The sequence below is a fragment of the Micropterus salmoides genome, unplaced genomic scaffold (assembly GCF_014851395.1).
Source record: "Micropterus salmoides isolate LMB-PRFRI ecotype aquatic unplaced genomic scaffold, ASM1485139v1 Ms_hic_scaffold_5, whole genome shotgun sequence".
In the NCBI taxonomy this organism is placed as follows: Eukaryota; Metazoa; Chordata; class Actinopteri; order Centrarchiformes; family Centrarchidae; genus Micropterus; species Micropterus salmoides.
Genome location: NW_024044237.1, coordinates 27,346,369 through 27,363,210, shown reverse-complemented (window position 1 = coordinate 27,363,210; position 16,842 = coordinate 27,346,369). Strand labels below are relative to the sequence as shown.

The 16,842-nt window shown below is 38.8% G+C and overlaps 1 protein-coding gene across 5 annotated transcripts in view; it reads left to right on the top strand.

Annotated features, from left to right (window-relative positions):
• The window catches only part of fam13b (family with sequence similarity 13 member B), an 83,694-nt gene that overhangs the window by 52,157 nt on the left and 14,695 nt on the right, over positions 1 to 16,842 (top strand). For all 5 annotated transcript variants that reach the window (XM_038698821.1, XM_038698823.1, XM_038698819.1 and 2 more), the window contains 4 exons: positions 8,323 to 8,367; positions 11,928 to 12,023; positions 12,540 to 12,687; positions 15,719 to 15,819. In XM_038698821.1, coding sequence (XP_038554749.1) covers positions 8,323 to 8,367; positions 11,928 to 12,023; positions 12,540 to 12,687; positions 15,719 to 15,819 — 390 coding nt within the window. The remainder of the gene's footprint in view (positions 1 to 8,322; positions 8,368 to 11,927; positions 12,024 to 12,539; positions 12,688 to 15,718; positions 15,820 to 16,842) is intronic.

Here is a 16,842-nt window from a genome sequence, read left to right as displayed (position 1 = left end):
ACATGCTTTTTCTTGACTGACACCAAAAGATTGGTGCCCAAATTAGTACACCATAATGTACTGAAATATTGTGCAAAATATTAAAAGTTGCACAATGTAACATTTATATAGTATAGTGTTTTATTGGATTACATTAATTGTCGTAAATACCCTGTAAATTGACTTAATTTGCTCAATTTAAATTCTGCTCTGAAGGTAATTCTATGCACACAGGAAGTGAATAATCAAAATTTAGGAGTAGAATTTTAAACAATTTCTGAAACTCAAGCTGCATCTTGGGTTAATGAATGTACCAAAATAGTCACCTGACACACCTACGAAATACAAAATACCTTTTGGTGTATAGGGTTGGGCCGATAGACGATGCCATCGCCATCGGATTGTTTTTTACCGAGTGTGAAGTCTGTGCGAGTGAACACATGCACATAAGATGAGGCATTCGGATACATTCAAATGTATTAATGCATTCAAGATTTAACATTCAAAAAACTTTACTGTATCACATAATGATTGAAAATTGTCTTAGGTCAGGGGCTCACATACAACATAAAAACATAAATGAAAGGCTCACATAAATTGCATGCAAATTATATTAAAAGACAAACAATTTTATAACTAAATATTGTCATTATAAATGCATATTGAGAGGCTGATGAAGGGCTTCCATTACGAAAGGCCTCGTAGAGGGTGATATAAAAGACACAGGTGTGTGTCCATGTTTACATTAATGCCTATGCATCTGTGTATCAAATCAAACAGCCCACTGGGCCGGCTGTAATAACTGCACCACTGAGTGGACCAAAAAAACCAAACCTCCTCCCCTCTCTGGCTCATGATTGGCTTGCAGAAGTCTTTCCCTTTTAACGATTGGCTCACTACTTCAGCCCCTCCCATCCCATTGGTCCTCCTGGGATTGTTGCCTGGTTACATCAGAAGCTCATATATTTGAGCAGAGCTCTGGATGTTTACTGCAGCACTTTCACAGACAGTGCCGAGTGAGACACCCTCTCTCACTCACAGACACCCATTCAAGAACACATACACATACAAGGGTTCAGAAGACGCCACAGAATGCACCCAGGCGATACCCTGGTCCTGCAGCTAGACCAGCTGGTACTGACGCAGACCCCTCAAAGTGCTCAACTGGGATAACCTTCCCACTGGATACAAGGCCGACCCACCTGATACTGAATCAGAAGAAATCTGAAAGGAGGAGAGTCAAGCTGACTTCTCTGCGGGATTTGAAAAATAAAAAACAGGCCGGTCTTTAATAACCTTTGTGTAATCTTGCTGACCACATTGGGCAGAAGAAGAAGAGGCACGACAGATAAAACGGACAGAAAAAGCATACCAGACAAACGAGGCTGCCGTCACATGGAAACACAGACGGGCTCCACTGACATAAAACATCTAAAACAAAACAAAAACGACAGATCACAGTGAGAGAAAACCGAGCTGGAAAAATGAGAATGGCCTGTGACATTCTGCTGCAGAGGTAAACATCAGGGTTATGTAACTCCTCTATTCTGACTGGGATAAATGATATGGACAAATGAATGAATGGATAGATGAGAAAGCAAATATGTGGTTGGATGATAGATGAATAAATAAATGAGCATTGGAGGGTGAAAGGAAGAAAAAGGGTTAGAAATTGGATGAATGATATTGATTAACAAAAGTTACAAGAATGGATCAACTTGTAAATGCCAGAATGAATTAGTGGACGCTGTGTTAAGTGATTTAAAGCCTTTTTTAATAGAAATGGAAAAAGGGAGGGAAAAGAGGTTGGATTGTGTTTCTTGCTCATTGTTTTGTTACCAGGGAGAGATCAAAGAGAACAGAGAATTGAGAGAAAGTCTGTCTTTTCTTTTACAGGAAGAGAAACGGAGCAAAATAAGATAGAGAGAAAGTGGTCATCGCATTATAGCTGTTGTGTTGTGCAATCTAAGCGTTGGCCTGTTGAGAATGTGTCAGCGTATTGCTACGTAGAGGGGCAGAAATTGGCTGGTGTCCCATTTTAATAAGCATTTTCTCAAATGAAGCCTTCATCAATCAAATATACCATTTTAATATATTTGAGGCACGCACATTTAACTAGTAGCTTCACTCATAATTGGATCATCTGCTCAATATGTGTCACTTAGAGAAGCGATGAGGTAAAAAGAGTATAATTGTTTTTGCAATTTTGTGTTTGCTATGATAAATCTGGACTAATGCTGAAACAATTGGTTGATTAATTGATTGACAGAAAATTAAAGAATTGTAATAAACGTTTGTTTGTTTGTTAAAGTTGTTCATCAGAAAAACAATGCTTTCTCAAGTTTCTCAAATGTAAGGATTTATTTGGAGCTGGAACTAACGATTATTTTCCTTTTTCTTGATAAATCAGTTAGTTGTTTGGTTTAAAAAAAAAATGTCAGAAATTATGAAAAACGTAAATCCGTGTTTCCCAAACCCACAGTTGACGTCTCCAAATGTCTTGTTTTCTCCACAATCCAAATATATTCCGTTTAGTGTCATGGAGGAGCAAACAAAACAGAAACGTATTACTCAAACCGATTTATCAATTGTCAAAATAGTTCGGTGATTAATTTAATACCTCACAACTAAGTAATGAACCGCCGCAGCTCTTGCTGCAGCTAATGATTGTTTTCATTTTTGATTACTCTGACGGTTAGTTTCTTGATTAATCAAGTGATTAGTTTAATAAATGTCGAAAGTAATGAAAAATTCCCCACTGTTACTAGAGTCCACAAGGTGACGTCTTTATACATCTTATTTCATCTGACCAACAGCCCAAACTATGATGTAACTATGATATAAAACCAGAGAAAAATAGGAAGCTGGAACTAGAGAATTTTTGGTATTTTTGCTTGAGAAATTATTATATACTTAATTTATTGATTGTTAAAAAATCTTTCTTTAAAATAGTTGCAAAGTAATTTTCTGTCAATTTTATCTCTGTTTGTAATGTTTATTGTAAAACCAAATTAATATTTTTGGGTTTGGACTTCTGGTTGGATTTCCCCTTTTTGTCTCGGAAAGTGTGACGTTTTATAAACTAAAAAATCATGTAAGACTCAAAACATAATCTACAGATTCATTGATAATGAAAATAATCGTTGCAACCCTTTTTGTCATTTTTCCACAGGACGGGAATTTTGTGTGTCACTAGAAACTGTAAAAGCTATTGATATTCTAAGATATGCACATAGATTGTTTATTAATTTAAAATAGATCATCCAGTTATACGTATCCTCAGGTAGTTCCAAACTAATACAACATTTTAAGTGCAATCTTGCATCAGCTCTGCAAGAGGAATGATTAATTAAAGGAGGGTTGAGAAGGTAGAGAGGAGGAATGTGGAAGATTATAGAGTCAACTAAACAAACAAAAAAATATTAGACGGCCAAATGTTTGAGGGATTATTGAGGTGAACTTAATGAAGTGGCAGTAATTTATAATCCCAAATACAAAGCAACTGATGAGCAAGCACACGAGCAGCATCCATGCAGAAAGTTACATGATCAACAATAAACCTGTAACCTGTTTGCAGCCAGTGTTAATAATTAACACTGATGGCTGTAAGCGGGACATAAATGATTACGTTAATTGAAGTTTGGCAAGTAAACAAACGCTCATTCCTCTTTTCATATCAAAACAGAAGAGTCCTGCATCTCAAGTCCGAGTCAAGTCTGAAGACTTTTGAGGACGAGTATCAAGTCAAGTGTGATGTCACTATTTGTTTAATTAAGTCGGACTCGAGTCCGAGTCACAAACTGCGCGTGTGTGTGTGTGTGCGCGCACACATGCTTGTGCGTGTGTGTGAAGGGAGGAATGGCTTAAAGGGACAAAGGGTGTGAGTATGTTTGAAGTAGGTTACTAGCAATATGAAAAATGTCCTCTTGTGCATGCTTATATATAATATGTATGTAGTGTGTGTGTGGGTGGAAAGACTGCAGCACTCTGTCGTACCTCCCAGCCAGAACAGAGCAGAGTCAGGTTTGCTGACAACAGCACCTCTGTGGAATTACAACTAACCTCTAACCCACCTTGCACACACACATTCACACACACACACACACACACACACACACACACACACGTACGCACACTCTCTCTTTGTGTCCTTTATATCGAGCGCCTCTGAATGATTGTTATAAATAATATGAGTATGCCCTTGATCAGCCCTTTTCTTCTTCACCATCTGCACTGGGAACACAAAATTCCTCTGTTGTCAATATTCTGTTAATTAATGCAGCAGATAAAACCACAGTCGTCCTGGGATGTTTTTGTTGTTTAGTCACTCTGTCCGCTGACATGAAGTCACTGCTGCTGTTTCAGCTCTGCAGTATACACTCTTAGCTATGTGAAGCTGATTCTCTTGCCTATAATATGTGGTACTACAATATGTTAGGTCAGTTTCTTCTCAACAACAAAGATGAACATGGCTAAATACCAAAATGCAGCAGAGACTGTGACTGAACAGCTGGACTGAACCATGTTTTGCCAAAATGCTGCATCAGAGTGAAAAGAAGAACTTGGGACAGGAAATTTTGCTGCGGTATTTTACCAGCAAGGCCAGGGCTAACTATGTTTCTCAATGATTTTATCTGCTAATATATGAAGGTCACAAACTTTATGGAGATAAAAAATCCTAGATTACAATGTGATATGAAGCTTAATATTCTCACTGCAGAAACAAAATATGGTATTACTTATAAGATTTGTGCAGTACAAACACAGTTATGCTTAGCTATGGGCAAATCCCTAAAAGTCTCATTACCAGTGAAACACGCAGGCGCAGTAATGTGTCACCAGTCTCTTTAAGGTAAATTGGCAGTAAATGTGTAAATTATGGATTACAGAGCTATGTTTAAGTTTTATGCATCACAAATGTGATTTAGATACTGCAACCCTTCTGGAATAAAACAATAAATCTAACAAAACTGGTGCATGTATTTGTCCGCCTTTTAGAGCGTTTCATGGTGTTCTTGTATAAAACCATTATGGTGTCAATTTCACTTATAAATAAAACAGGATTATAAAAATCATCACATCATAGACAATTTTAACATGAGGGTGAAAATCTGTGGGTACTGAAATGTGACAAACGCTGGTTAGATGTAAAGATCGATGCTGTTTTCTGATGTTAAAGAGGTGGTATTATGCTCATTTTCAGGTTGCCTGGAGGGTAGCTAGTGTTTGGAAGGGAGAGGAAAGTTGTGTGCTGCAGCTCAGTGTTTTTCCACCGGTGTTTTTGAGGACGTGTCGGACTAGCCGATTGGCGAGCATTATATGAGGCGCATTTAGCTTTCATCCCTGTGACGTCACAGGGAAACGGCTGGACTACAAATGAGCTGTTTTCAAGCAGTTCAGAGCAGAGTTTTCTGTGGGAGATGGGAACTCCCTTTGGGCTGGACTTTGGGCTTTTTCACTTACCTATTACATGCACAAAAAAGGTATAGAACTCAATAAAGTAGAGGGAAAAAAGCATATTCATATTACCACCTCTTTAACATTTACTCATATATATATATATATATATATATATATATATATATATATATATATATATATATATATGTTTTACTGAAATTAAATCAGAAGTTCATTAGTCAGCCCTCAGGTAATACACACCTGCCTGGCAAGAATTAATTTAACTCGCCTCAGATGCCTTTTAGGATGTGATTGATAAATCAGTCATGACTGCTAAATAAAATTTGAAGACAAGGGGACCATTTGTTTGCTTCTGAGATATGATCAAAGACAACATGACTGTCTACTTAGGTCACTTTAAAAGGTTTTACAGTGTCACAGCCAACAGCTAGCTAAAGGTGTGAGTCCTTAAGATGTTATCAAGGTCTTATCTCTATCTTTGGCTACTATTGCAGTCTTGGCTGTAGGGCAGGAGCTGATTTAATCCGACCTAGTTGGAGCACTTCTGAAAGCCAGTTCTTTATTCGCTAACTAATACTTTCTTGGCATCCATGCACATGTGGCAGTTTCTAGCTAAAATCAACAACAAAAATAAATACTGTGCAAGTTTTAGCTGCAACAAATGCAATTATACATGGATCATCATTAAAATGACCTGTCTTTTTCATCCTTTAATCTAAATATCAAGTCTTAAATAAACAACAAACACACACAAAACATGTTATGGATCCCTATTAAAGAGCAACTTACCACCCCCTCTGGTTTAAAGTTTCGAGTCCGTTGATTAGTAAAGGAAAACTGCAAGAAACATATCACCTTGAGACACTTCAAAACCAGTTTCTACTACATTAGGGACCTAGAATACTCAGTCCTATCTGCCCTTCATAGTGTCCTCGACATGGAATAAATGCCCAAAAGATATTGTCCTTTGGGAGTCAACTGGCGCTGATAGAAATGTTATCTCTGCCGCTTAGGGAGCTCCAGGAGGGCAAGAACCCCGAAGGCTGCAACAGCTATTCAGTTCAAGTCTTCAGGGGCAAAATGGTGTATGGCTAGATATTATCTTTGCTACTTAAGGCACATGGAGATTATGTAATGTCCTTGAGTATCCTATCACAAATCTGTTGTTAGTCATGTAGCCACCCAATGCGGTCCCTTAGGGTACATCTCTGCAGGGGAGTCTGCTGTCAGATGTTATCGGTGCTTCGAAAGAGACATTCGCTGCTGTAGGGAGCATGTAGGGTGCCTTCATGTTTAAAGGGCAGTTCACTATGTTAACTAACAGGATAAGAGGAGGAGGAGCATTTCAAATGACAAGGGATCTGATGTAAACTCACTTCAGAGATGGACACAAAAGATGTTGACCTTATACAAAGTCAGAAGCTAATTTAACATTTAACAAGTACTTAATCAGTCAACTTAGGAGGGCAAGAGAACAAAACAGTTTTATTTTGTTACTTTGTCTGTTTTCACATTTCATTACTCCTCTTCCCTCACAACCACTGTTTCTCTGGCTTTTTTGGCAGGCGTATTCTTTGATCTCCAACACCTCACCTTTTTCTTTTTCTCTCTCCATCACACACACATTCACAATCAAGGTTACAGTGTCAGAAAGGGAATGTGAGATGCTAAGAATCGAGGGAGGAGGAAGGAGAGAAGATTAAAGGGGAAAGAAACACTGGAGACAGATTGAGAAAGAAGAACTTATGAAAAAGATAAGCAAAGGGTAAAGATGATATAAAAAAACTTCTTTGTATAAAGCATTAACAAGGAGCAAAAGGGAAAAATGTAATATCTGAGGAAAACATGTAAAAGACGTAGGCGAGAATAATCAATAAAGTGATAAGTAAACGAAGAGAAAACAGGGGAATGTTTGGTTAGAGAAAAAAAAATCTAATTGTAAAAAATGGCAGAATATAAAGTCAGAAAGAAGTTGAAGGAAAAGGGCAAGAATAGCAACAAGAAACAAGTAAAAGATTAGAAGAAAAGATGGAAAAAGAAGAATAAGTATGGATGGCATTATTTTGTCCTGCTTGTCATTAATCATTCAGTATGTATCAGTCTACTTGAGGACGGCTGCATTTAGAGTGTGTGTGGTTGTTTTAAAGAGCCAACATACACATTAAAAGCATGCATAGTGTCAGCTGCTGTTTTTTTTTTTTTGGTGTGTGTGTGTGTGTGTGTGTGTGTAGGAGTGTTATATAAATACGGAGTCCAGACATGCCTGTCAGTGTGCATATGTGAGGCCAGCAGCAGCCTGATGGATCAATGAACACTTCTCAGCTGCCTCCCTGTTTCATGCCCCCCCCCCCCCCCAAACACACACACACACACACACACACACACACACACACACACACACACTTCCTTGCTTTTGGAAGAACATTGAAGAATAAATGTCTTGACACACACCCTTCTATCTGATCAGTAGGGTTTAGCAGAGCGCTGTAGCCTAAATAACAATCTGCCCACCCAGAGTGGCGCCAGTGACTGAAACGTGTGTGTGTGTGTGTGTGTGTGTGTGTGTGTGTGTGTGTGTGTGTGTGTGTGTGTGCAATTTTTGAGATTGTCATTTGGCAAAAGGGATCTTGGATTAGGAGATATTTTGCAGTGAGAACATAAACTCATCATGCTGACTTATACACAGCTTTATTACGTTCCTTTTCACACACAGTGAGCACTTGATCGCTGGCTGTTTTGCAAACACACACACACACACACGGTATACACAGACGTGTTCATGGTTATTGTCATTCTTCTTTCCTGTTGTGACTCTTGCTGCCCCACACCCTCCAAGGTCATTTCATGTCAATATGGGAAGGGAGTCCAGTACGTGATGTTCTAATCGTGTTGTCCTTTTCCCTTCTCTCTCTCTCTCTACAGCTCCCACCTCTCCCCTATATCCATCCTTCCTGCTGACTCTGCTGAGTAAGTACACTCGCACACATACAGAATATTTGTATCCACCCACAATAACATGCATAAGCACTTCTTTATGTACACGCACTTAGATATACACTCTAACAACCTTAGGACATACAGCTACACTATGAAACTGTAATCTGGCAAGTAATTTCATGTCCAAATTGGGAAAGAAATCTTAAAGTAAGCTGTTATATCCTGCACATTTTATTAAGAAAATGATAGCAACGAGGCAAACAAGGGGTGAGAGAGAGACAACCAGGTTAACTGAAATGGGAAAAGGAAGCTCAGGGCCATCTACTCAAGAGGCAGATCAAAAATAACAGGAATCAAGAAAGAAGAATTGCAGGCGGCGCTGAGAAGAGTTTAGTTGGGAGAAAGAGGTTAAGAGGAAGGAAGAAGTAGAAAAACCGGCCTTGTGTTTTGATTATGAAGCTAAACTAAAGCATTTTGCGTGGCTTGGTTCTTTTAGAGCCTCAAGGACATAAACTCCGCAATCACATGACTGTCAGGCGTCTGCCTCTTGCAAACTCATAAAATAATTTTCTGTGGTGCAATATGTATTAATGTGAGTTTACTGCCCTGAAGGCTTGAGGGCACAAATACAAAATGCCTCACAGCTCAGAAATAACACATGAACACTGATATTCCCGAGTTTTAATTAATTAATAACGAAAGAGAACAAACTGGCAGAAAATTGGTCCTGCCTAAATCTTCATATTCAGTTTGATGATTTGTATTTGTTGACATCAACATATTACCAATTAATCAGTTAATTATATTCCTGATTATCTTGACAAATCGTTACATTTATAAAATGTTTGAAAATAGTGAAAAATGCTTCACTATTTCCTATTTTTGTTTGACCAGTTCTCCAAAACCCAAAGATGTTTAGTTTGCTATTGCACAAGCCAAAGAAAAGAGACCAATCCTCAAAATTTGGGATGTGGAACTACGGAGTGTTTTGCATTTTTGTTTAAAAAATACTTTAATAATAATAATAATATGTTGGATGAGGTTGGTTTCCTCTGTGCTGAACAGTGAGACAAATACTGTCTTCTGAACATGACCTCTCTATTCAGCAACCTAAAAAAACACACATTATCAAAAGATGAGAGCTTGTTGACCATGATTTCTTTAGAAATAAAGTTATCAATGACAAAGAATACTAACATACTTGAATACATACTAGCTATTAGGGGGAACTATCTCTTCAGTTCTAGGTGTCATGCCAGTGCATTAACTTTTTCCACTTTCACAAGTCCATTAAATGAGAGACTGCTAGCACATCATCTTTTACTGCTCATGTGCTCGTTTGTGGAAGTAACTGTGTTTGTGCATGATGGATAGTCATTATTATTAGAGCTTCCTACAGCGAGAGGTGGAGTTGTTGCTGCAGGCGAAGGTGAGCTTGTGGTCCAAGGAAGTGTGTGTAAAATTGTGCAGGAGTATTGCTGATATATCCTCAGGTCACACACACATTTATTAGACCTCAGGTCTAAGACCTTTATGAGTTTAAACTTAAATGGCCATGGATGACAAGCCAAAACGCAATTATGTTCGAACTCCAAGTCTACCACTTGAAATCATGTTTGTTGGAGGAAACATCTTGTAGTCACCAAACCAGTACACCTAGTATGGTCTTGCCAGTGACTATATACTGCATAGCACATTTAATTAAAGAGTATAAGCTTAATAATAGGAGTTGGGGGGCATATAGAAGTAAATTGAATGATGAAGAATGATCCATCATGAGCAGCAGCTGGTGTGGAGAATGCTGAGATTTCTCAGTAAATGTCTTTTTCTACCAGGTCTTCAACCTCTATTGCTGTCTAAGACAGAGGAGAAACAAACCTGACAAAAGCCTGCAGGAAGCCAGAGTAAATGTGGGAGGCATACGTTTTGATCACACCCACATGGTCAAACAAGTTAAATAAAGTGTCAGTAGAGCCTGTGGATCAGCCGTCACACGTCAGTGTAGTAGAGGTCAGAGTGGCTGCTGTTGTTACCTTTTATAGGCCGATTTCCTCCCCTCTCTCCCTGGCTCTAGTTTAAGCATTATTAATCCTCTCAGAACTGGACCAGGTTATTGACTTAATAAGGACTTGTTAAATAGCCCAGAATGGAAAAGAAACCATGCCAGTCATTAAAAGGCTCTCAATATGTTTGATTAATGATTAACCTTTTAGTAAATGTCTCTTACTGTATATACCTTATACCCCAATACATTTTTGTAATTAGCATGGAGCTAAGCACATCAGTTTGTCATTTAATTGATGAGTAGAGGTCTTTCTATTAAGAGGCTGATTACAGGTAGGATTATGTGAGGAGGCTTACATGTGGTTCCAGAGATTAAGGTTTTAATCTGTGCATCATTCCTGTGTACTCATAAACCTTATTCTGAACAAAAAGATCTTCATTAAATGGGTGAACAATGCACTGAGCGTATTGGATTCCGTGTAACTGAACAAAAGGGCACATAAATTAATCTCACATATAGACAATTCAATAATTAAACACAACGGAGTGGATTACACATCATTGAACCTTATTGTAGAACAGAGGCTAAGATACACAGTTACTGAAGTGTTAAAACATTAAGATGATCACTTTACGTTCTGATCAGTGAGAGGAAATTGGATTGTTTGAAGTGAATTACAAAATATAAAAAAATATATATAATACATTTCTAGTTTTGGATTCTTTGTCAGGAATGTTGCAGGTTACAGTTTAAAAAATGCAAACTAATAGAACAAATACTTATTTATAACATGCATTATTACAGCAGGCAGAAGTTACTTATCGTTAATGTTTAACTAATTATGGGCAGAACTGAACTCTCCATTTAGTAAACTGAAAATGGTTTCAGGCATCATTTAGTTTGTATATAACACCACAGGTTCAATGTGGTCCCAGTTGTTAGTAAATGGAAATAGGAAGAAATAAAGTTTGACTGTTTATAAACTACACTGGTGTGAGTCAGCCACCCTCATACATGCAGGCACTCGTAACAAAACAAACTGACTGTACAACAGACTGTAAATTTATGTGGATTTACCTGGATATTTTTATTGGCTACGGTGGGGGGGTTTTCTGCCATGGAGTCACAGAGAAAATGGTCACAGGAGCTTATGTAAAGTAGTTAATTAAACTTAGGAAAAAGTTTGTCCTGTTAGTCACTGGTAAACTGAGCTGTTTACCCTCATTACAGTTGAACTTAACTCAAACAAGAGCTGCATTGTTACTCTGTATTTAACACGGTTTTAAACAAAGACTGCAATTGAGCATCAACTAACTGCCTTGCTAAATTTCAAAAGTGGGAATGCCTTCAATAATCAAATGCTCTGACACAAATATTTTAAAAATATATTTTTTGATCACCTACCTTTCTGTTTGTTTGAACAGAAGCAGCACAAAACTTAAAAACATGGGGACATTATGTGACGAAAATGCCCTTTTTTTTTTTTGTCAAATGTAATGTATCATCATAAGCCACACAGTAAAAAAAAAAAGTGAATACACATAAATCTTCATAAATTACATTTGTATTTTTTGTGTTTTCCCAGGATAATTCAGCGAACCATCAGGGCTGCAGTGGAGCAGCACTTCTTTGATCTGAAAACCTCCATCGACCAAGACCTCAGCAACTATGACAGCCAGGGGTGAGAGCGCACATACACATTAGCATTCACACTCACACAGTTCATACACAAACACGAAGACCAAATACACTTGAATAAAGTATTAGAACCATGGAGCTGCTTTTTTTCCTTCATGCACCTGCTAGTAGAAACATGCCTTAACACAGATTCCTCAGTGGTTGAACGTGGCATCAGATTACATTAAAGAAACATATTTGTCATAGTGAACATTGTGTACAGAGGCACGAAAGCAGTCAGATGGTTCGGTTTACCAGTAAACATGCTGACAGCTGTGATGTTAATTAGCAAACTGTACTTATTGGGGGCAGCAGCTGGTCAGTCACCTCTAAGACCAAACAAGATGTCCAAGAGTTTTACTCTGCATACTAAAATGGGCAGCTTTATTTTAATCAGCATGCACTAACGGCATTAGTGTTTTTAAGTTATTAAATATATATATAATCAGCTTTGGAAAAAAATGGTAAAATATAGGAGGTTTCATTATTTTATTAATGCTTGTGTTTTTGTTTTTTCCAGGGTGAGTCCCAATGAGCCTGCAGACAAGGGCTGCCAAGGAGATTTGGAGCAACAAACTGACCCTGAGGACAGTCCCTGTGACACAGAAGGGGAGACCACAATCACAGAGACCGAGCTGCATTTACAACAAATCCAGAAAGACACGCAGGTCTGTGGGAGATGCTAAACACTCACGTAAACACATACACCTGCACATGCTCAAACACATAAAATCAATGTTTTAGCTAGCATCCAACTAGACTTCAAACACACACACATCAGAGAAAGACTATATGCAAACTAAATGTAACAATCGCAAAAACCATAATTGTCTCCGGTGGGTAAACAAATTGAAAGTTAAATCAGACACAAGTGGAGATTCCCTCAAAAACTCGCACATAAAATCCCCAAACCCTGACTTATTGCTGCGTGGGCAGGCGGCATATTTCCCATAGCTAACCTCCTTCCTGTCTCAGTCTGTCAGTTCATTCCAAGGCTGAATGTTTGATATTATCAGCACAGTCCATCTTTGTTCTGCTCTGATTGCTTCAATAGCTGGAATTCAAATGGGGTGGCACGCAGAGACAACAAGAGATGTGTTTTACAAATATACTCACAGTTTAATGAATGCAACGATACACAGGCAGTGTTTTGTTCTTATAAAATTTTAGTCATGAGGGAACGACGTAAGGCCAAAACATACTTGAAATGAGTGCGTGAAAACTGTCTAAACTTCTTTCCGAGATTTAACCAGAGGGTTTGCTTCTACTTGTTGTAACTTTACGAAAGCAGTCAGGTCCACATTTTGTACCTACTGTATGCCCGGGGTACATAGTAGGTTTGTAAATGGATGTATGAAGTGAACCACATATTCTTGACTGGTGACATTTTCAGATAGCAGCAGCACAGTGGTATCTTCCAAATCAAGACAGCGAGAGTCACATACCCTCTTTGACCCTCAGTGGCTCTTGTCCAAAGGACCATTTGAGCTTCCAGACTAGGGTTGCCCCCCACTAAAGACTTTTCTAGTTGACTAGTAGTCGTTAGTTCAAGCCATTAGTGAAATACACGTGCTGTTCATATAATTAGAATATCATCAAAAAGTTGATTTATTTCAGTAATTCCATTCAAAAAGTGAATGTATACATTCATTCCACACAGACTGATATATTTCAAGTGTTCATTCCTTTTAATTTTGATGATTATAACTGACAACTAATAAAAACCCCAATATCAGTATCTCAGAAATTAGAATATTGTGAAAAGTTTCAATATTGAAGACACCTGGTGCCACACTCTAATCAGCTAATTAACTCAAAACACCTGCAAAGGCCTTTAAATGGTCTCTCAGTCTAGTTCTGTAGGCTACACAATCATGGGGAAGACTGCTGACTTGACAGCTGTCCAAAAGACAACATTGACACCTTGCACAAGGAGGGCAAGACACATAAGGTCATTGCTAAAGAGGCTGGCTGTTCACAGAGCTCTGTGTCCAAGCACATTAATAGAGAGGCGAAGGGAAGGAAAAGATGTGGTAGAAAAAAGTGTACAAGCAATAGGGATAACTGCACCCTGGAGAGGATTGTGAAACAAAACCCATTCAAAAATGTGGGGGAGATTCACAAAGAGTGGACTGCAGCTGGATTCAGTGCTTCAAGAACCACCACGCACAGACGTATGCAAGACATGGGTTTCAGCTGTCGCATTCCTTGTGTCAAGCCTCTTGAACAAGACACAGCGTCAGAAGCATCTCGCCTGGACTAAAGACAAAAAGGACTGGACTGCTGCTGAGTGGTCCAAAGTTATGTTCTCTGATGAAAGTAAATTTTGCATTTCCTTTGGAAATCAAGGTCCCAGAGTCTGGAGGAAGAGAGGAGAGGCACAGAATCCACGTTGCTTGAAGTCCAGTGTAAAGTTTCCACAGTCAGTGATGGTTTGGGGTGCCATGTCATCTGCTGGTGTTGGTCCACTGTGTTTTCTGAGGTCCAAGGTCAACGCAGCCGTCTGCCAGGAAGTTTTAGAGCACTTCATGCTTCCTGCTGCTGACCAACTTTATGGAGATGCAGATTTAATTTTCCAACAGGACTTGGCATCTGCACATAGTGCCAAAGCTACCAGTACCTGGTTTAAGGACCATGGTATCCCTGTTCTTAATTGGCCAGCAAACTCGCCTGACCTTAACCCTATAGAAAATCTATGGGGTATTGTGAAGAGGAAGATGCGATACGCCAGACCCAACAATGCAGAAGAGCCGAAGGCCACTATCAGAGCAACCTGGGCACAGGTGAACACCTGAGCAGTGCCACAGACTGATCGACTCCATGCCACGCCGAATTGCTGCAGTAATTGAGGCAAAAGGAGCCCCAACTAAGTATTGAGTGCTGCACATGCTCATACTTTTCATGCTCATACTTTTCAGTTGGCCAACATTTCTAAAAATCCTTTTTTTGTATTGGTCTTAAGTAATATTCTAATTTTCGGAGATACTGAATTTGGGATTTTCATTAGTTGTCAGTTTTAATCATCACAATTAAATGAAATTAACATTTGAAATATATCAGTCTGTGTGTAATGAATGAATATAATATCCAAGTTTCACTTTTTGAATGGAATTACTGAAATAAATCAACTTTTTGATGATATTCTAATTATATGACCAGCACCTGTAGTCGGTGAATATTTATGATATCAATGTAGTTATATAAATATAAATGTTTTGGGACATCAGAAAATGGTTTGAGTTCCAGGACTGAGAAAGAATGTTATAAGGAACACTGTCGACACTGTGCTATGTTACAGACAAATACAAAACCATAATGATGAGCCTTTAAAATTCAAATTTTAAAGCACTAACTGCCTGTTAACGAAAAGCGGTAATGATTCTGAATATGTTGGAACAACCAGCAAAAGGACTGAACATTTTGTTCATTTAATTCAGCACAGTATAACACAACAACTTCCAACTTTACAAGAACAAACACCTACTGACTTAACCCAATGGATGATACATAACATTACTTACAAATTAACTTGCTACAAACTTGTAACGTTGAAAGCCCAGTTGAATGCAGCTTTTTATGAGATTCCTATTTGTTTATATTCTTGGCCTTGCTCTGTTCTAGTAGTTTTGTTTAAGGCTCTGATTTCCATTTATAAAATCAATAAAATATCTTAAATTCTTGCTTGTTGCTTTCTCTCAGGATTCACTGGACTCTGGCACCACCCTAGAGGAGAGCTCGGGAATGGATCTGGATACAGAGGCTGTGAAGAGAGATGCTGAGAACAACATCAACAATGCCAGGTGGGCTGGGTTGATTGTCAGTTTGCTTTTGAGCCTCTATTTAGCTCAGAATCACCTTGTGTCAAGAATATACTAGCAATGTTATTAGAGTTAGACAGATAGCTTTGTAGCCTTGTGTTTTAAGAATCAAGATTAGAATTAAGACTTCAGACTAACTTCAGACTTAATTTGGACGAGGACACTGGTCACTTGACACCTCAGGTTTACAAATCACTTCGATATGGAGTCCTCAGCTCATTATTAGGGTTGGGCCGATAGACGATGCCATCGTCCATATAGACGATAGACGATGCCATCGTCCATATAGACGATAGACGATGCCATCGTCCATCGGTGGCCCTCCCCAGCAAAAAATAATCTCAAATTTTAACATTATACCACCCTGTGAAAGCAGGTTTCAATGACCATGAACATTCTTATTATTGTTTTTAATTATGCTTTGCACCTGCCTCAGAATTCTCTTCTCCCCACACTCTGACACACTCACACACACCTACACCTCAGGTAAACACCAGGCTTGCCCCGCCTCTCTCTCCCCCCGTCTGCTCCATTTTCTCCATCAGCGGTATGTTTTATAAAGTCGCCTAAAAGACTGACAACTCGTCTTTTTTCCGTATATTTCCACCCGCGATGCGTTGTCACGGCAGCAGGTGAGCCGCATGTCGGCTTGTTAATGACGTAGCCTATCAAACAACTGAAACCAACATCTGCACCCTCTGTGTTCATTGTTGCTTTACCTGGTCCGTGCATAAAATATCCACTGCGACTTGTAACGTAAGTTAATAGTCTACCAGTTTTTTTACTGAGTGAAGTCATGCACATAAGACAACTGCTGCCCTCCCCCCCATCGTCCATCCCGATGTTTCATTGTAGAGATCGCCCAACTCTACTCATTATTATGCTGCATCTAATACAAGTCATTATTATCTGTCTCTCTCGCACATAATTGTCTTAACTTGCACTGCATGCTTGTGTAGTTTACACCTCATATGTCATACTGTGTCACACCTGTAGGTTCTGATT